Raw genomic sequence first — 21,262 nt, 5'->3', positions numbered from 1 at the left:
GCTCAATAAGTACAATTGAATGAAAGGTCCCAAATGGGGCTCACTGTCTAAGGAGGAGGAAGAACAGGGGTTGAATCCCCATTTTGCAGATGAGGGAACTGAGGCACAGAGAAGATACGTGACTTGCCCAAGATCATGCAGCAGGTAAACGGCGGAGGCGGGATTAGAACCCAGAGGCTCTGACTCCCGGGCCCCGCGGTCTTTCCGCTTGACCGCGCTGCTTCTCGTTAACCTTATCCCCAGTCTCCACATGAGGAAACTGAGGCCCAGAGAGGAACCTGAAGCCACCCAACCAGCCATTGACAGAGCCAGGTCATGAGAGGACTAAGCTCATAAGAAGCAGCGTGGAGTAGTGGATAGTGCACGGGCCTGGGAGTCAGAAGGTCATGGGTTCTAATCCCGGCTCATCTTAGAGAAGCAGCATAGCCTAATGGCAAGAGCCCGGACTTGGGAGTCGGAGGACGTGAGTTCTGATCCCCGCTCCGCTACTTGTCTGCTGTGTGACCTTGGGCAAGTTCCTTCACTTCTCTGGGCCTCAGTTCCCTCATCTGGAAAATGGGGATGAAGACTGTGAACCCCACGTGGGACAACCTGACGACCTTGTATCTACTCCGGCGCTTTTAGAACAGTGCTTGGCACGTAGTAAGTACTTAAATATCATCATCACACTATTGCACATAATAAGCGCTTAACAAATGCCATCATTATTATTTATTATTACTATCGGTGCTTGTCTGCTGGGTGACTTTGGGGGAGGTCACCTCACTTCTCTGTTACCTAATCTGTAAAATGGGGAGTGAGACTGTGAGCCCCACGTGGGACAGGGACTGCGTCCAACCTGACTCTCTCCACCCCAGCGCTTAGAACAGTGCCTGGCACATAGTAAGCGCTTAGCAACTACCATAATCATGATTATAAATTTGCCTTTTCCTAGAGGCTTTCCCCTCCTGGGCAGTGGCTAAGAACCTCACCTGAGTTCGCTAGAGATTCCGTTTCCTCGCTCCCCTTCTCCCCTCACCGCCCCGCAGGTCGCTCCCCAAGCCCGACGGTTTCCACCCCTCAGGAACTCACCCATATTTCTCAGCAAGGTCTCTCGCCTCCTCTTCTCTGACTACGCGCTGCTCCTCTAGGTCACTCTTGTTGCCACACAGCACAATGTCGGGGTTTTCGCAGTACGCGTGCATCTGCAGCTGGCCTAGGAGGGGTAGAGGAAACACAGGAGGGCTTTGGGGGCGGCCAGACTTTCCCCGACGGCTCAGCCCCATCGTCAAGTGTGGGGAGCAGAAAATCAAAAACAAAAGACTCCCGCGTTCATTCGATCGTACTTAGTGAGCGCTTACTGTGTGGGAGAGTTCAACAGATCCATAAACATTCCCTGCCCACAGCGAATCTCCACAAAGCACTGCCCGACGAGAGGACCGAGGCAGGGAGAGATGGACTGGAGCGATCAATCGACCTGTGCTGTTTACTGAGCGCGTACTGTGTGCAGAGCACTCTGCTAAGAGCTTGGGAGAGTCCTTCTCTTTACCGTGAGCTGAGGGAACGCGTCTGCTAATTCTGCCACGTTGTACTCTCCCCAAGCGTATGAAGTCCATCGATTGGTATAATACGACAGAGGTGGTAGACACGTTCTCTGCCCACAACGGGCTTATACTCTAGAGGGGAAGACTGGCATTAACAAAAATAAATTTGAGATATGCACAAATGTGCTTTGGGACTGAGGGTGGGGTGAATATCACGTGCCTAAAAGGTACAGATCGAAGTGCATAGGTGACGCAGAAGAGAGTGGGAATGGGGGGAAAGGAGGCTTAATCAGGGAAGTGCTCTTGAAGGCTAGATATCTTACCAAAGTTGATTTCACGGAGGCTTAATGATCTTTCCCCACTGATGATGCAGATTATCATTTAAAAATAAAGAAAAAAGGTGACCCCCTTTCCAGAAATTTCAAGTTGCCAGAAAGCTATTTTGGTTTTAGCCCCCATTTTCCCCAGTAAAGATGATAGTAACGATAATATGAAGGCCTTTGATAAGTGCTTACGATGTGCCCAGCACTGTTCTAAGCGCTAGGGTAGATACAAGGTCATCAGATTGGACACAGTCCCTGTCCCACAGGGGGCTCACAGTCTTCATCCCCATTTCACAGATGAGGAAACAGGCACAGAGAAGTGAAGTTGACTTGTCCTAGGTCACAGGGCAGACGAGAGGCAGAGCCGGCACTCGAACCCACGGCTTCTGACTCTGGAGCCAGCGCTTTTGACACTAGGCCATGCTGCTTCCTAAAGATCTTATGCTGGATGTTGAAGGCGGGTTTGAGTCAGAGGTCATGAGTTCGACTCCCGGCTCTGCCACTTGTCAGCTATGTGACTGTGGGCAAGTCACTTCACTTCTCTGTGCCTCAATTACCTCATCTGGAAAATGGGGATTAACTGTGAGCCTCACGTGGGACGACCCGATTACCCTGTATCTCCCCCAGTGCTTAGAACAGTGCTCTGCACATAGTAAGCGCTTAACAAATACCAACATTATTATTATCAGCATTGGTTCTAAACAAATAACTCTTTTTGAAAGCAGGGCTAATAACAGGGAGTTTTCCAGAGCACTGTGCAAAACATTCATTTGGAAAATCGGCTCCTCGTTCTCTCGTGCTCAGAGAGGGAGAGAGGCCCCGAATTTTTCTAGAATCACCTGCTGAGCAGGGAAGCGGTGTGGCCTAGCGGAAAGAGCACGGCCCCGGCAGTCAGAGGACCCGGATTCTAATCCCAGCTCCGCCACTTGCCTGCTGGGCGACCACGGGCCAGGCGCTTAACTTCTCTGTGCCTCAGGTACCTCATCCTCAAAATGGGGATTAAATCTCCCTCTCCCTTAGACTGTCCCCATGGGGGGCAGAGACTGTGTCTGACCTGATGATCTTGTACCTATCCTAGTGCTTCATACAGTGCTTGGCACATAGTAAGAGCTTAAACTTCACAAATTTTTTTTTATTAGTAATATTATCAGTAGTAGTAATAAAGTTTTCCAGAGGTTGAGTTCAGTAGGACGCGGCCCTGACATAACATTTGTTTGAAAAGAGACACTCCAGTAAATCAAGGCCCAGACGGCTTTACCATTCCAGTGAAGCAGCCTGGTCTAGTGGATAGAGCCCAGGCCTGGTCGCCAAAAGGACCTGGGTTCTAATTCCGACTCTACCGCTGACCTGCTTTGTGACTTTGTGCAAGTCACTTAACTTTTCTGTACCTCAGTGACCTCCTCTGTAAAATGGGGATTAAAGACCGTGAACCCCACATGGGATAGGGACTGATTACCCTGTATCTACCCCAGTGCTTAAAACAGCGTCTGGCACATAGTAAGGGCTTAAATACCCATGGTGGGGGGGAGAAGAAAATAAAACAGACATGGGGAATTAAGAGGGACTTGAGCTTCAGTGTTCGCTCAGGGAAACCTTGTATTGCAACACAAACCCACACCCTTGCCCAACAAAATTCTCTCTCACTGACACACACATTCATCGACTTGCAAGCCGGTGACCCAATTTCTCGTGGAGAACGGTACTCAACCCCTGGTTCCTCTTGAACCCCTTATTTCAGCCCAAGGAATCATCAGTCGATCAGTGGTATTCGTTGTGTGTTTATTAAGTCCAGTACTAAGCGCTTGTTCTAGATTGCAAGCTCATCGTGGGCAGGGAATGTGTCCGTCTGTTGTTCTATTGTGCTCTCCCAAGCACTGTCCACGGGATCCAGAGGGGATCCGTGAAAAGTAAAAACAGCCCTAATTCCGAATGGGACGCAACGTCTGGACAGTCCTGATGGAAACTCCTCCAAAGAGAAGCAGTGTGACCTAGTGGATAGAGAACAGGCCTGAAGGACCACAGTTCTAATCCCAGCTCTGCCGCTTGTCTGCTGTGTGACCTTGAGCGAGTCACTTCCCTGCCTTGTGCCTCAGTTCCCTCACCTGCAAAAATGAAGATTAAGACTGTGAGCCCCACGCGGGACACGGACGGCGTCCAACCTGATTAGGTTGTTTCCACCCCGGCGCTTAGAACGGTGCCTGGCACACAGTAAGCACTTAAATACCATTTTTTAAAAAAACAAAACTCCTCCTCGGCCCTCCAAGGGATCCTTCCCTTCTTCCCCAAGTCCACTTAACCGGCCCTAAACTAGTCGGTGGGAGAGGACGACTTACTGATCCAATTTCGGACATTGAGGAAACTCTGCTCATTGGTCAGATCAAAAAGCAGAAGAAAGCCCATGGCATCTCTGAAGAAAGCAGTCGTCAAGCTACGAAACCTAAAAACAGAAGCAGAGACTGGTGGGTTATCGTTTCCTCTAATGGGGCCTGCCCTGATCTCGCCGCTGACCCTTTCCCACATCCTCTCTCTGGCCTGGAATTCTCTCTCCCCCTCCATAGCCTCTCTCCACACCTTCAAAGCTTTATTAAGGTCACAACTCCCAAAGATCTTCCCCGATTACGCCCTCTTTTCCCTCTCGTCACCTCTGAACTCGGACCGAACCCTTTAAGCACTTGATAGTCACCCCACCCTCAGCCCCACAGTATTTAAATTCTATATTAATTCATGACTGACTCCCCCTCTGGACCGTAAGCTCATTTTAAGCAGGGAACGTGTCCACCACCTCTCCCAAGCGCTCTGCACAGTAAGCGCTCAATAACTGTGAGCAGGAAGTCTGGCTATTTATTGTTATATCGTACTCTTCCAAGTGCTTAGTACAGTCATGGGTTCATGGGTTCAAATCCCGGCTCAGCCACTTGTCAGCTGTGTGATAATAATAATAATGATGATGTTGGTATTTGTTAAGCCCTTACTATGTGCAGAGCACTGTTCTAAGTGCTGGGGGGAGATACAGGGTCATCAGTTTGCCCCACGAGAGACTCACAGTCTTCATCCCCATTTTACAGTTGAGGCAAGTGAGACCCAGAGAAGTGAAGTGACTTGCCCACAGTCACACAGCTGACAAGTGGCGGAGCCGGGATTCGAACCCATGATCTCTGACTCCCAAGCCCGGGCTCTTTCCACCGAGCCATGCTGCTTCTCTGGGCTTTGACTTTGGGCAAGTCACTGAACTTCTCTGTGCCTCAGTGACCTCATCTGGAAAATGGGGATGAAGACTGCAGCCCCACGTGGGACAGCCTGATCACCTTGTATCCTCTCCAGCGCTTAAAACAGTGCTTTGCACATAGTAAGCGCTTAAATGCCATCATTATTAATATTACAGTGCTTTGCACACAGTACGCTCTCAATAAAATCGATTGAAGGAATGAATAAATGCCACTGATTGCTGTATTGTACTCTCCCAGACACTTATCACAGTGCTCTGCACACAGTAAGCACTCAATAAATAAGATGGACTGTATTTCCTCTCTCAAGTACTTAGTACAGTGCTGGGCACAAAGTAAACGCTCGTTAGATACCATTAATTGATTGACTTAAAGTCAAAGATTGTGTCGCTAACTCTATGTTATTCTCCCAAGTGCTTAGCCCCGTGCTCTGGACGCAGGAGGCGCTCAGTAAATATTATAGTTCGATTACTCGATTCCAGCTTCAGAGAAGCCGTTGGACAAATCAAGCAATTGTATTTGAGCTCTTACTGTGTGCAGAGCACTGAGCTAAGAGTTTGGGAGAGTACAAAAGGTGGTAAACACATTCCCTGCCCACAGTGAGCTTACAGTCGAGAGATTCCTTGGTCCCAGGAATAAAGAGATATCTCATCTGTAGGGAGAAGAAACTGGATTCAGGCAGGTTAGGAAACCGGCAGGGCTGGTGTGAGCTGAGTTAGAGCGGAAGGTGCCGGGGTGTATCCATCTGGGAGTCAGAAGGTCCTGGATTCTAATCCCAGCTCTACCATTTGCCTGCTGTGTGACCTTGGACAAGTCATTTGATTCTATTTGTTATTAAGTTGTCTTGTTTTTGTCCGTCTCCCCCTATTAGACTGTAAGCCCGTCAATGGGCAGGGATTGTCTCTATCTGTTGCTGAATTGTCCATTCCAAGAGCTTAGTACAGTGCTCTGCGCATAGTAAGCGCTCAATAAATACTATTGAATGAGTGCTCTGGGCCTCCGTTCCCTCATCTGTAAAAGGGGGACTGAGCTTGTGAGCCCCAGGTGGGACAGGGACTGTGTCCAACCCGATTTGCTTGCATTAGACTGTAAGCCCGTCAATGGGCAGGGACTGTCTCTATCTGTTGCCGATTTGTACATTCCAAGCGCTTAGTACAGTGCTCTGCACATAGTAAGCGCTCCATAAATACTGTTAAATTAATTTAACCCGGTGCTTAATACAGTGTCTGGCACATAGTAAAAAATACCATAATAATCATCATCATCTTTGTGGCCTACTGGATAGAGCACAGGTCTGGGCAGTCAGAAGGACCTGGGTTCTAATTTCGGCTCTGCCAGCTATCTGCTGTGTGACCTTGGACCAGTCACTTCACGTCTCTGAGCCTCGGTTCCCTCATCTGTAAAATGGGGATTAAGAATTAGCCCCATGTGGGCCAGAGACTGTGTCCAACCGGATTCGTTTATACCTACCCCAGCCTGGCACACCGTAAGCGCTTCACAGCCCCCTCCCCTCCAAAAGAAAAAATTAAAATCACAGAAGCCCGACTTCCAGCCAGAAACACGGTGATCGTTCTAAGTGGGATAAACACATCTATTCTTGGCTCTGTTCTAAAGGCTTAAATCTGAAAAGCTAATCTACAAAGCTTTCAGATGGCGACACACAGGAAGGGCAAAAACGCTTTTATTCCTGTGACTCTCCAATCCGGAATGATTACGTTTCACCACCAGTGCTCGTTTTCAATATCCACCGTCCAAAGAAAACACACCCGGTTTTAAGACCCAGCAAAAACCCTCTGGCTCCGGGAGATAAGAAAACTGGCGGAGGCTGAGCCAAGGTGACGTGTCCCCTTTCTCCTGGCCCCCAACTTGCGATTTCCCTGACAGTAATCTGGCCGGGCCTCCCACAGATGAGTTTCCTCAACAACAAAAAGAAAGAAATCCAAGGTCACGAGGGCAGAGGGGCGGAAAAAAAAATACAATGCTGGGATAAGGCCATCAAAACACCCCGCTGGCAGCGAAAAGGGAGTTGCCAAGAAGAATCTTGTCCGCTGTGTGACCTTGGGCAAGTTACTTCATTTCTCTGGGCCTCTGTTCCCTCATTGGTAAAATGGGGATTAAGACTGTGAGCCCCACGTGGGACAGGGACTGAGTCCAACCTGATGAGCTCGAATCACCTGGTTGTAAACAGGTACAAATACCATATATATAGAGATATATAGATAGAGATAGAGATATCTTTATGTATAGATAGATATCTAGATAGATAGATATCTAGGTAGATAGATATCAAGATAGATAGATATCAAGATAGATAGATATCAAGATAGATAGATATCAAGATAGATAGATATCAAGATAGATGATAGATAGATAGATAGATAGATAGATAGATAGATAGATAGATAGATAGATAGATAGATAGATGGGTAAAAGAGTTACCAAGATGATGGTTACCTCTCCTGGCCTGCCGTGTCCCAGAGCTGCAGGTGGATTCTCTGTCCTCTGCCGATGCTTCCATCGGGCCCGTTGGCTCTGTACACCTGGGTCACCGGGAAGCGCCACAGAGCAAAGAGGAAAAAGAAGACAGGCCTCTTAGCGAACGGAAAACCACATTCACTTGATGAGTCTCCCGTCCTGGAACGTCTTCCCTCTTCAGCCTGGCACATAGTAAGCGCTTAACGAATACCATAATTATTATTCACATCCGACAGACAATGACTCTCCCCACCTTCAAAGCCTTATCGAAGGCCCATCTCCTCCAAGAGGCCTTCCCTGCCTAAGCCCTCATTTCCTCTTCTCCCGTTCCTTTCTGCGACACTCTGATTTGCTCCATTTATTCATCCCTCCCTCAGCCCTAATGTACAAATCCATACTTTCTTTATATTAATAACTCTCTCCCCCTCTAAGCTGTAAGCTCACTGTGGGCAGGGAACGTGTCTACCGACTCTGACATACCATACTTTCCCAAGTGCTCAGTACAGTGCTCTGTACACAGTAAGCATTCAATAAATGTGATTTCTTTTTTGAGGGGAGGGGTATTTTTCAGCACTTACTAGATGCCAAAGCCCTACTTTCAATCCAATGGTATTTGTTATTATGACATTTGTTAAGCACTTACTATGTGCCAGGCACTCTTCTGAGCACTGGGGTAGATGCAAGATAATTGGGTCGGACATAGTTCTTGTCCCACTTAAGGCTCAGTGTCTCAATCCTCATTTTACAGGTGAGGGAACTGAGGCATAGAGAGATTAAGAGATTTCCTCAAGGTCACACAGCAGACAAGTGGCGGAGCCGGGACGAGAACCCAGGTCCTTCTGACTCCCAGGCCCGAACTCTATCCACTACGCCACGCTGCTTCTCTGGAAATCAGGAGACCTGGGCTCTTGTCCTGGTTTTGCCTGCCGGGACTCTGTCGTCAGTGGCGAAGATTTCTGAAGGCAGAGGTGAACCAGCCCAGCAAGAATCGGAAGGTGGCCAGCAAACAGATGGCAAAGACCACAGCAGCTTCCAAGGCTTCCAGATCATCAACCAATCAATCGATGATATTTATTGAGTGCTTACTCTGTGCAAGGTACTAAGTGTTTGGAGAATCCAATTCGACAGAGCTGATAGAATCCCGAATCGGTGGCTCCGTAATGACCCTGTACAAGGTCAATTTCAAGAAGCAGCGCTGCCTAATAGATAGAGCCCGGGCCAGGGCATCAGAAGGACCTGGGTTCTAATGCCGGCTCTGCCACTAGCCTGCTGTGTGACCTTGGACAAGTCTTTTAACTTCTCTGTGCCTCAGTTGCCTCATCTGGAAAAGGGGGGATCAAATCCAATTTAGACTGCAAGCCCCATACAGGATGATACCATATCCATCCTGATTAGCTTGTATCTACCCCAGAGCTGAGTATCGTGGTTGGCATCTAGTAAGCAGTCAAGTGCCATATCAAAAAAAACAAATAAAAAATAAAAACCCAACCTCTGTGCCTCAGTTTCTTCATCTATAAAATGGGGGCGAAATAGCTCTTCTCCCTCCTACTTAGACTGTGAACCCCATGTCAGACAAGGGCTATGTCCAATCTGATTATCTACCCTGATATTTTGTACAGCATTTGGACCTGCAGCTTAACAAATCCCACATTAGTAACAGTATTTTTGTTATTCTCTTCATCCCAAACAATCCCTCTGTGGACCTCTCTAGCCCATGAATTTATCCCAACCCCTCGCGATCTTTTCGGCCAGCGCAAGACTTCCTGCGGAGATGAATTCCCTCTGTTTCTCACTCCCTGAGTCAAAACGGGAAGGGAAGCAGCATGGCTCAGTGGAAAGAGCACGGGCTTGGGAGTCAGAGGTCATGGGTTCGAATCCCGGCTCCGACACTTGTCAGTTGTGTGACTGTGGGCGAGTCACTTCACTTCTCTGGGCCTCAGTTCCCTCATCTGTAAAATGGGGATTAAGACTGTGAGCCTCACGTGGGACAACCTGATACCCTGTATCTACCCCAGCGCTTAGAACAGTGCTCTGCACATAGTAAGCTCTTAACAAATACCAACATTATTATTATTATTAAGGTTGATTTGAGAACCCCACCGGCCTCAGTAAAAGATAAACCTAGTTAGAGGAGAGAGGGTGAGAGGGCGAGAGGGTGAATGCTTAGTTGGTCGTTTATATGTGTGAGGCAGCTCAGAAAGAAGTTGTTTGAGTCTAAAACCTCTGGTGTGTGTGAGAGGGAAATCTCTTCCTGTCAATAAAGCTGACGTCTCGGGGTGGGATGATTTTCAAAGCCAGAAAAACCTAAAAAGAATTAGTTAGGAAATACAGTTGTCTGGGAAGGGTCCCTCCTGGACAATCGTCTGTCAGAAACTAAGAGCGAGCGCGTTCCAGGCCAGAGGCAGGACGTGAGGGAGAGGTTGGTGGTGAGACAGACGAGATCGAGGAACCGTGAGCCGGCCCGATCACTAAAGGACAATCACACCATTTTCCCCACAACTCCCACCCTGCCTGACACATTTTCTTTCCCCGACGGCCAGAGGATGAGGTAAACGATTTGATCAAACACAGAAGAAACGGGTGACAACAAGGAGATTTCTTCCAAATACTAAAGCCAGGTCAACTGACAAATCTTCCCCTGTACCTCTGCCCAGAGCAGACTTGGCAGGAAACTTCAAGGATCCAGTAGACTTTTGGGCAAATTGAAATCCAAGTCAAGAAGTGGGATGTGAAAAGCAAGCAGCCATTTTTAACGTCAGTCCCATCTGGGGAGAGAGAATTCTTGGGAATTCCTGTGTCCTGGGATTTGATGTTAACTCCGCTAGTGGGGAGAGTCTTATCACAGGCACCAACCTCTTTTGTCTCCAACCTCTCCTTGACCCTCCAGGACAACCACCACCACAATTAAAAAAACCAAAACAAAATCAAAACCCTCCAAGCCGGGCTCCTCAACTGTAGCCTGTTCCCATAAATTCTATTTTCCAAAACAGGAAGTCACGGGGAGGAAAGAAAAAGGGGGTAGAAAGGTCTGGAACTCACCACTCTCTTTTCCCTGAAGTCAATACCCACGGTAGTAATGAACTTGGAGTTGAATTTGCCGTCTGTGTACTGATAAAGCACGCTGGTCTTCCCTACCCCAGAGTCGCCCAGGGCTAAAAATTTGATAAGGTAATCGTAGTCCCCATCAGACATAATGAGGACTCAGTGGTTCACCTACAAGATTAAAAATAAGAATAAGAATAACAACACGTTAGCTGCCACAAGAAAATTGCTTCCCGCTTTCAATCTCTAATAACAACAGGAAATGTACTGATAATCACTATATTTATTACGATCACGTGGCCTAGTGGTAGAGCCTGGGAATCAGAAGGACCTGGGTTTGAACCCTGGGTCAGCCACACGTCTGCTGTGTGACCTTGGGCTAGTCACTTTACTTCTCGGGGCCTCGGTTCCCTCGTCTATAAAATAGGGGCGAAGACTGCGAGACTAATGCGGGACAGGGACTCTGTCCAACCCTATTTGTTAGTCTCCACTCCAGTGTTTAATGCAGTGGCTGGCACAGAGTAAGTACTTAATTACCATAATTATTATTATTAGATGCCAGATGCTGGGGTACATACAAGATCATCAGATCAGCCATATTATTGAGCACTTCCTATGTGCAGAGCACTGTATTAAGTGCTTGGGAGAAGACAACAGACACTTTCCCTGCCCATAACGAGCTTCCAGTCTAGAAAGGGACAGTTTCCCCATCCATATATCAGACAATGTCCCTGTACCACTCGATGTAAGACAGAGGGCGAAAATCCCCATTTTACAAAGGAGAAAACTGAACCACAAACAGGTGAGGTGACTTGCCCACGGTCACACAGCAGGCTAGTGACGGAGCTGAAACGAACCTGGTCTTCCGACTCCCAATCCCTTGCTCTTTCCACTAGCCCACACTACCTTCTAAATCAAAGCGTTGCCCCCCCGGCCCCCAACACACACACATACTCATAACCAGCATATGTACACGTTAGTGAAAATAAAACAGCTTTAAAGCCCAGGTGACAAACTAATGGGCAATAACAAGAGGATAAAACTGCCAGAGAACAGTTCCATTAAGCCAGAAGATGAGCTGGAGAGTTGCAAGCGTGGTCAAGGGAGTGAAATACGATGCTTACGAAATGCCTTCTTCCTCTGACAGCCTCCCGGGTTCACTTCTAAACTCCTTCCCTATCTCCCCAAGCATCCTGAATTTTACTCTCTTGCTTTAAATCAATAACTCTTCCATTTTCAATGCTGTTTTTTTCTCAACCAGTTGGATTTAAATGAATATCATCATCTCTGCTATGGTCTGCTAACCATGGCTTCTAATAATAATAGGGATAATTACGGCATGGGTGGAGCACTGAAGTAAAAGCAAGATATTCAGTTTACGCACATTCCCTGCCCCACATGGGATTCTCAGACTAAAGGGAAGGAAGGACAGGTTGCTTTATCTCCATTTTACAGATGAGGAAATTGAAGCACTGAGCAGTTAAGAGACTTGCCCGAGGTCACACAGCGGACAAGTGGTACATCTGGGATTAGAACCCAGGTCTTTCCCCTGTAGACTGTAAACTCTGTTGTATTGTAGTCTCCCAAGCGCTTAGTAGAGGGATCTGAACGCAGTCCGTGTTCAATAAACAATGATGATAAGAATAATGATAATGGTATTTATTAAGCACTTACTATGAGCCAAGTACTTTTCTAGGTAATGAGGCCTGACACAGTCCTTGTCCCAGTGGGACCCACAGTCTTAATCCCCATTTTACAGGTGAGGTAACTGAGGCACAGAGGAGTTAAATCACTCACCCAAGGTCACACAACAGACACGTGGAGAAGTCTGAATTAGAATCCACGTCCTCTGACATCCAGGCCCGTGCCCTTTCCACTAGGCAATGCTACCTTTTCAATATTGCTGATGGACTGACTCTATATCCCAGGCCTATGCCCTTTCCACTAGGCCACACAAACTGTGCTGAATATAATTTCTTTTACACAAGTGGGAAAGAGCTCCCCAGTTCTTCCCTAAGTTTTTCCGTGAATGGGCTTCGCTCCTGGAATGGGAATGGAGGCCAACCAGTATTGGCTAGGGTCCAGACCGAGACAGAGAAAGACGCTCGTGGGCAATGGGAGTTAACAGGGAAGCAGCTTGGCTCAGTGGAAAGAGCCCGGGCTTGGGAGTCTGAGGTCATGGGTTCGAATTCCTGCTCTGCCATTGTCAGCTGTGTGACTGTAGGCAAGTCACTTCACTTCTCTGGGCCTCAGTGACTTCATCTGGAAAATGGGGATTAAGACTGTGAGCCTCACGTGGGACAACCTGATTAGCCTGTCTCTACCCCAGCGCTTAGAACAGTGCTCTGCACATAGTAAGCGCTTAACAAATACCAAGATTATTATTAATAATGACTAATACAGCCAACCGTCCTGGCCACCGACCCTTAATGACTTTCACTCGAGGAGGCACCTATGAGGCTGGGACAGGTGTGCTGCTATTAGGAAGATTCGGGGAGGTGCCCCACTTTGGCCTGTACCCGTGGAGAAGCAGTGTGGTGCACAGGATAGAGCCCGGGCCTGGGAGTCAGAAGGTCATGGGTTCTAATCCCAGCTCTGCCGCTTTGTGTGACTTTGGGCAAATCACTTCACTTCTCTGTGCCTCAGTTCCCTCATCTGGAAAATGGGGATCAAGACTGAGACCCCCAAATCGGACCGCCTCATAACCTTGTATCCACCCCAGTGCTTAGAAGAGTGCTTGGCACATAGTAAGCGCTTAAGAAATACCACCATTATTATTACAGTAACTGCACATAGTAAACACTTAAATGCCAGAAATAAAAAAGACGACAAAGGATTCATTCGCAATCCAAAATAAATGAGAGCATCCTACTGAAGGGGAAAGAGGACACTCTCTCCTCAGAACTCTACTCTTTCCCTGAGAAAATATACTGTAGGAAGGCAATTCCACAAAATACTTGGGGCTGAGGTTTATTATGAGCTGCACGTCTCAATTTGAAGTGATCTGAAAGGGGTACTTTTTTCCACCCACTCCCACCTCTGTCACTTGTCTGCTGTGTGACCTTAGGCAAGTCACTTCACTTCTCTGGGCCTCAGTTCCCTCAGCTGTAAAATGGGGATTGAGATTGTGAGCCCCACGTGAGACAGGGACTGTGTCCAACCCGATTTCCTTGTATCCACCCCAGCACTTAGTACAGTGCCTGGCACATAGTAAGCGTTTAACAAATACCATTATGTTATTATTATCTTTAATCTTTTTGGACACTGGCTCTTCACCTGCTACTCCCCAGCCCACACTCTTGACTCCTCCCATGTTCCCCTTCTAACAGTCTCTCAGTACTGACCATTCTGCTTCTGGCCTCCTCCCTTAATAATAATGTTGGTATTTGTTAAGCGCTTACTATGTGCAGAGCACTGTTCTAAGCGCTGGGGTAGATATAGGGTCATCAGGTTGTCCCACGTGAGGCTCACAGTTTTAATCCCCATTTTAGAGATGAGGGAACTGAGGCCCAGAGAAGCAAAGTGACTTGCCCACAGTCACATAGCTAAGTGGCATTTGAACCCATGACCTCTGGCTCCCAAGCCCGTGCTCTTTCCACTAAGCCACGTTGCTCCTCACTCTTGACCACCTCACCTCTAACCCCAGGTTTGCACTTTGATAATAATAACGTTGGTATTTAAGCACTTACTATGTGCAGAGCACTGTTCTAAGCGCTGGGGTAGATACAGGGCAATCAGGTTGTCCCACGTGAGGCTCACGCGTAGTCCCCATTTTACAGATGAGATAACTGAGGCACAGAGAAGTCAAGTGACTTGCCCACAGTCACACAGCTGACAAACGGCCGAGGCGGGATACGAACCCATGACCTCTGATTCCCAAGCCTGGGCTCTTTCCACTGAGCCACGCTGCTTCTCTATAACTCTCCCTCTCTCTAACACCTCACTCAGACCGCCTGCCCCTTCCTGGAACTTCAAATTCTCCAGGTCCCAGCCTTCCCCGTCCTTAACGCCCTCCTGAAATCTCACCTCTTCTAAGAAGCCTTCCCAGAATAATTCCCAACACTCCCCCAGTTATGTCAACCCGACGGCCATTAGCACTTAGGTATATTCAATTGTATTTTTATTCAACTAGCTCATCCGAACGCACTCATGCTACTAGGTATCATAACCATGTTCTTCCTCCTGCTCCCACTAACTGATAAATAATTTCAATCTGCCTGCCTCCTCCATTAGCTTGTAAGCTCCTAGAGGGTAGGTTGCTTGGTGCTTGTCCCCCTTCCCCTCCCCATAGCACTGTGCATATTTTTATATAATAATGGTGGTATTTAAGCGCTTACTATGTGCAAAGCACTGTCCTAAGCACTAGGGGGGATACAAGGTGATCAGGTTGTCCCATGTGGGGCTCCCAGTTTTTAAATCCCCATTTTCCAGATGAGGTCACTGAGGCACAGAGAAGTTAAGCGACTTGCCCAAAGTCACGCAGCTGGCAAGTGGCGAAGCCGGGATTAGAACCCATGACCTCTGACCCCCAAGTCCAGGCTCTTTCCACTGAGACATGCTGCTTCTCTATTATTTCTCTATTTTGTTATGTGTATATATCTATGATTCTATTTATCTTGATGATATTTATGCCAGGCTACTTGTTTCGTTTTGTTCTGTTTTGTTTTGCTGTCTGTCTCCCCCGTTTAGACTGTAAGCCCAATGTTGGGCAGGGATTGCCTGTATCTGTTGCCGAATTGTCCATTCCAAGTGCTTAGTACAGTGCTCTGCACATAATAAGCGCTCAATAAACACAACTGAATGAATGAATGCTCTGCAGTCAGTGTAGTCCACTAATGATGATGAAAAGTATCATGGGCCTGGGAGTCGGAAGGTCATGGGTTCTAATCCCGGCTCTGCCACTTCTTTGCTGTGGGACCTTGGCCAAGTCATTTCACTGGGCCTCGGTCATCTCATCTGTACAATGGGGATTGAGACTGTGAGCCCCTTGTGGGACTCACGTTGGACCGTGTCCAACTGGATTGGCTTATATCCACCCCCGCACTCAGTACAGTGTCTGGCTCAGAGTAAGCACTTAAATACCGCAATTATTATGACTGATCAAAGCACTCCCAACAGACAGCGTGAGGCATTTGGGTGTCCATTTCTCTGCAGAACAAAGGACCAGGGAGACATCTTTCCTTATGCACCCTGGACATAAAGACCCTAAAACCAGGATGGGGCAAACACACCTCACTAAACTGCCTTCCTTAGCCCCTACCACGCTCCCGAATTTAGCGTCCACAAGAGAGGCAAGAAATGGAGGTGCTTTGAAGTTGAGGGTCAAATGGACCTTCCTCCCCTGACTCTCACCCCTCTCAGCTGCAGGAAGCAGATGGTACCCTCTCTCCTACTGCCAAGCACTTATGTCCGTATTTTTAATTTATTTATATTCATGCTTGTCTCCCTCTCTAAACTGTAATATCTTTGCGGGAAGGGAATGTGTCTGTTATATTGTTATATTGTACTCTCCCAGGCGGTTAGTACAGTGCACTGCACACAGAGCACAGGCCTAGGAGTCAGAAGGACCTGGGTTCTAATCCCAATTCCGCCACTTGTCTGTGTGACCTTGGGCAAGTCACTTCAATGGGTCTCTGTTACCTCACCTGTAAAATGGAGATTGAGACTGTGAGCCCCACGTGGGACAAGACCGACCCGATTTGCCTGTATCCACCCCAATGCTTAGTACAGTGCCTGGCACATAGTAAGAATTTAATAGTATAATTAGTATTATTAATATTAGGAAGCGCTAATACGACTGACTGTAGCCTGTCCAAACCACCGGTTCATTCACTCATTCGATTTTATTTACTGAGCGATTACGGTGTGCGGATCACTGTAGTAAGCACTTGGGAAGAGTACAATAAACAATAAACAGCGTGGCTCAGCGGAAAGAGCCCGGGCTTGGGAGTCAGAGGTCATGGGTTTGAATCCCTGCTCCGCCGCTTGTCAGCTGTGACCGTGGGCAAGTCACTTCACTTCTCTGTGCCTCGGTTACCTCATCTGTAAAATGGGGGTTAAGACTGTGAGCCTCACGTGGGACAACCTGACTACCTGTATCTACCCCAGCGCTGAGAACAGTGCTCTGCACACAGTAAACGCTTAACATATACCAACATTATTATTATTAACAGACAGTTTCCCTGCTTACAATGAGCTTGGGTCTGGGCAGCTGAAAAATCACTGATTCTGATCTTTGGAAGTTGGAATAAAGGACGAGGGTTTGGCAATCGATCTCGGGCGGATACGGGCCCAGTTACGTTCGATGATCCAAGTTTTTCATTGATTTATTTCCTCCAAGCTACTTCGGGTGGGGCAACTGCTGGGTTGGGATAACATCCAGTTAATTGGCCCTCAAAAGGGAGTGTCTCTAACTTTTCAGGGACCCCTCCCATCTGGGGAACACCATATCTTCCTGACAGATCAACCCTCCTCCTTCTGCAAACATTTTTAAATATCGCTCCCCTTCCTCACCTCCAACGAGCTCGGAGACACTTCTCCATTCTGTGTTTACTCTCACTTCTGATCCCTGTGACAATCAAATGATACCGTCACCCTCGATTTCCCAAAGTCCTCTTTCCGGAGGTGCCTGTCTTCTTTCAACATGCGGTGTGGGGGACGGGGATGCCAACATCCTAAACCATTGATTCAGTTTGTGCTTTCAAGACTAGAAGCTTCTGGAGTTGAGAAGCAGTTGGGCCTACTGGGCGGAGCACAGGCCTGGGAGTCACTCGGATGCCAATCCCAGCTCTGCCACTTATCTGCTGTGTTATCTTGGGCAAGTCACTTAACTGCTCTGGGCCTCGGTTTCCTCCTCTGTAAAATAGGGATAAAGACTGAGCCCCATGTGGGACAGGGATTGTTCCATTCGATTAGCAGGTACAGTGCCTGGCACATAGTACGCACTTGCAGAGAAGCAGCGTAGCTCAGTGGGAAAAGCACGGGCTTGGGAGTCAGAGGTCATGGGTTTGAATCCCAGCTCTGACACTTGGCAGCTGTGTGACTGTGGGCAAGTCACTTCACTTCTCTGTGCCTCAGTTACCTCATCTGTAAAATGGGGATTAAGACTATGAACCTCACGTGGGACAACCTGATTACCCTGTATCTACCCCAGCGTTTAGAACAGTGCTCTGCACATAGTAAGCACTTAAATACCAACATTATTAAATACCGTAAAATAAAATGAAGTAGGAAAGGAATGTCTACCAATTCGATTCTATTGTGCTCTCCTAAGTGCTTAGTATAGTTTTCTGCACATAGTGAGCACTCAATAATGGACTGACTGATAATGGAGCATTCACAGTAAAGAGAAAAAGGAAACATACAAGCCCACCCAGCCCAGAGAGGACACCTTGGGGGATTTTTCTCTGAGAGCCAATCCCGGGATCCTAAATCAGGCAAAGACTTCTCCGAGTTATGTTGTCAAGCAGAACCACTTGTCCCCCACCCCTGGCAGACACAGCCTATGTTGAAAAGCCCTGGAAGAAAGAGTTCACGCCCAACCCACCCGTCCCCCGGCATGCACTGCAATGGGACCGGCTCCCAGACCCCCACCTCCATCAGATTAAAAAAAATGAAATTATGGTACCTGTTGAGTGTTTATTATGTTACCAGGCACTGTTCTAAGCACTGGGGTAGATACAAGTTAATCAGGTTGGACACAGTCCCTGTCCCACATGGGGCTCACACTTTTAATCCCCATTTTCCAGAAGAGGGAATTGAGGCCCAGAGAAGTGAAGTGACTCGCCAAGGTCACCCAGCAGACATGTGGCGGAGCCGGGATTAGAATCCAGGTCCTTCTGACTCACGTGCCCGCTCTCCTCTGCATCTCCAGTGCCAGTCCACGCTTACGAACTTACTTTTCTTCCCCAGTCAGCCCGATTTGCTGAAATCCACCCCGGCACTTGTGCCTGGCACATAGTAAACACTTAATTACCACAATATTAGAATGATTATCGTCCTTTTTTGCTAGTCCTACCTTCCGTCCTTTCCCCAAGGTCACTGGCTGGGAACGGGGGGAGGGAAGGGGAGAGAGGGGAAGACACCCCTCCCTCCAATTCTTGGGTTGCGGGGGTCAGAGGACCAGCTGGAACCCAAAAAGGGCAACAGACGGACCGGGCCTTCCCACGCCCTCGGGCACGGCCCTGGGCACCCGTCCAGTGGCAGGGCCCCAGAGCCCCCGGTCAGTCTGGATCACCGTCACCAGGGCACTGCCAAATCTGGCAACAGGTCACCTTTCTGTCACCGCAATGAGACTCTTTTCCCTCGTCCCCAACCGCGTCCCTCCGCTCGGCTTTAACATTTATTATTTTTCCATCCTCCGCTGGACCAGGCTCCAGAGATCCACCGTCCCAAGCCCTGTGGCAAGGAGGTGGAAATCTGGGCCCTTGGAGAGATACCCAGTGGATCGAATTTCCCTCTAACCCGCCCAGAAGGCCGTTACCACCTGACCCCTCTGGACACACCTCAATCTCCGTGGCGATCTGTCAACGGGAAATTCAAACCGACACAGGGCGAGCGTCCAGAGACCCTCCTCGGGGACCTGGTTTTCCAGACTCGGCCCTCTCTCCGGCTCCGCTTCGAAGAGTCTCACAACCACCTGGGAGAAGGGGACATCCGGATCCGGGCCTCCTCGGGATCGCCGGTGGGAAGTCTTTTGCCTCGCTCCACCTGTTGGGGCCCCAGCTGTCAGCCTACGTGTCACCTGTTTGCCTTTCTGCGGCTGGCTGTTTACAGACGGAAGGTGTGCCCGCTGTCTGGGCACGGGGCGGGTGTGTGCTGGGCCAGCTTCGTTCTCTCCAGCTTCATTCGAAGATAACCCTCGCTCTCAAGGACGCTTCTGTGGGGAGAGGGGGGACAGAACAGTAAAGGATGTGGCAAGCCTGGTGCAAGAGACAGCGGGCCGAGGGCGGGGAGGGACTCCCGGCCTCGGGCTGGACAGAGCCGTGGGCTGGGATGTTGAAACTCTCTGAGGAGTCACCCTGCCTGGCACATAGTAAGCGCTTAATTACCACAATATTATGATTATTATCCTTGTGGGCTAGTCCTTTCCCCAGGGTCACCAGCTGGGAGGGAAGGGGAGAGAGTGGAAGACCCCCTCCCCCTCCAGTTCTTGGGTTGTGGGGGTCAGAGGACCAGCTGGAACTCAAAAAAGGATGTTGAAACTCTCTGAGGAGTTGCCCTGGATGGAGCAGATCTGTGGCAAGGTCAGCTCTTGGGCAATGCCCGCTTCAGGAGTGGCCGTTTGCACAATAAACAGGATGCGCGCTGGTGCCCGAGTCGGCCCGCAGAGTTGAATCGACCACCTCAGGCCAGAGAATAATATGAAAGATAGGGGGTGGGGATTGTGCCGGGGGGGGGCGGGGGGGGGGGGGGAGCTCCCTCCCTTGGAACTGAATCTCAACTTGTAATTAGACAGTGAGATGTTTTTTAATCAGTGGATATGAAGTTATGGCCAGACGGAGTTGGACACACATTCATTCATGTACTCAATCATATTTATTGAGTGCTTACTGTGTGCAGAGCACTGTATACTAAGCGCTTGGAAAGTATAATTCGGCAACAGAGACAATTCCTACCCAACAACAGGGTCACAGTCTAGAAGGGGGGAGACTGACAGCAAAACAAAACAAGTAGAAAGGCATCAATAGCGTCGATATAAATAGAATTATAGATATACACATCATAAATAGAGTAATAAAATAATAAATATATACACAAGTGCTGTGGGGTTGGGAGGAGAGACTGATAGCCCCTTCTTGGTGTCGGCGGGTAGGTGTGTATAAAGTTGAAAGAGTTGTTATATTGTACTCTCCCAACTGTTTAGTACAGTGCTCCAGAGTTGAAAGTGGGGTATTTCCTGCCTGAGGAAGTGATCCTATTGCATTAAATAGCAGCACCCTGTTCCTAAGTGGAAGCCATTGAAATTTAGAAGATTAATGGTACTTATTGAGTGATTACTGTGTACAGAGCTCTGTACTAAGTGTTTCAGAGATGGAAGAGATTGAAACCAAGTATCACTTGGCTCTGAAATTCCATCCCAAAGCATAATAATAATAATGATGGCATTTGTTAAGCGCTTACTATGTGCAAGGCACTGTTCTAAGCGCTGGGGGAGATACAAGGTAATCAGGTTGTCCCACGTGGGGTTCACAATCTCAATAATAATGATAATGATGATGATGGCATTTATTAAGCTCTTACGCATCCTGAACCGGTAGCATCCTGAACAGTAACATCATTCCTCCCTCACCCTTACCCTCTCCGGGGAAGAGGAGCTGGAAAATGCCTGTGGGCCATAGCAGGGTCAATCACATTTATTGAGTGCTTACCATATGGAGGCCACTGCTAAGCACTTGAGAGAGTAATAGTAATAATTATGGCATTTCTTAAGTACTATGTGCCAGACACTGTACTAAGCACTGGGGGGGATACAAGCAAATTGGGTTGGACACTGTCCCTGCCCCAGGTGGGGCTCACAGTCTCGATCCCCATTATACAGATGAGGGAACTGAGGCCTGGAGAAGTTAACTGACTTACCCAAGGTCACACAGCAGACAAGTGGAGGAGCCGGGATTAGAACCTACGACCTTCTGACTCCCAGGCCCATGGTCTATCCACTATGACAGAGGTGGTA

The 21,262-nt window shown here is 48.4% G+C and overlaps 1 protein-coding gene across 5 annotated transcripts in view; it reads right to left on the bottom strand.

Annotated features, from left to right (window-relative positions):
- The window catches only part of RAB27A (RAB27A, member RAS oncogene family), a 54,258-nt gene that overhangs the window by 4,757 nt on the left and 28,239 nt on the right, over positions 1-21,262 (bottom strand). For all 5 annotated transcript variants that reach the window (XM_029070935.2, XM_029070934.1, XM_029070933.2 and 2 more), the window contains exons 2-6: positions 19,092-19,465; positions 10,585-10,758; positions 7,525-7,610; positions 4,180-4,283; positions 1,072-1,195 (exon numbers count right to left, since the gene is read on the bottom strand). In XM_029070935.2, coding sequence (XP_028926768.1) covers positions 1,072-1,195; positions 4,180-4,283; positions 7,525-7,610; positions 10,585-10,737 — 467 coding nt within the window. In that variant the 5' untranslated portion in view covers positions 10,738-10,758; positions 19,092-19,465. The remainder of the gene's footprint in view (positions 1-1,071; positions 1,196-4,179; positions 4,284-7,524; positions 7,611-10,584; positions 10,759-19,091; positions 19,466-21,262) is intronic.

The sequence above is a fragment of the Ornithorhynchus anatinus genome, chromosome 8 (assembly GCF_004115215.2).
Source record: "Ornithorhynchus anatinus isolate Pmale09 chromosome 8, mOrnAna1.pri.v4, whole genome shotgun sequence".
Classification (NCBI taxonomy): domain Eukaryota; kingdom Metazoa; phylum Chordata; class Mammalia; order Monotremata; family Ornithorhynchidae; genus Ornithorhynchus; species Ornithorhynchus anatinus.
This window is presented reverse-complemented; position numbering and strand designations above follow the sequence as displayed.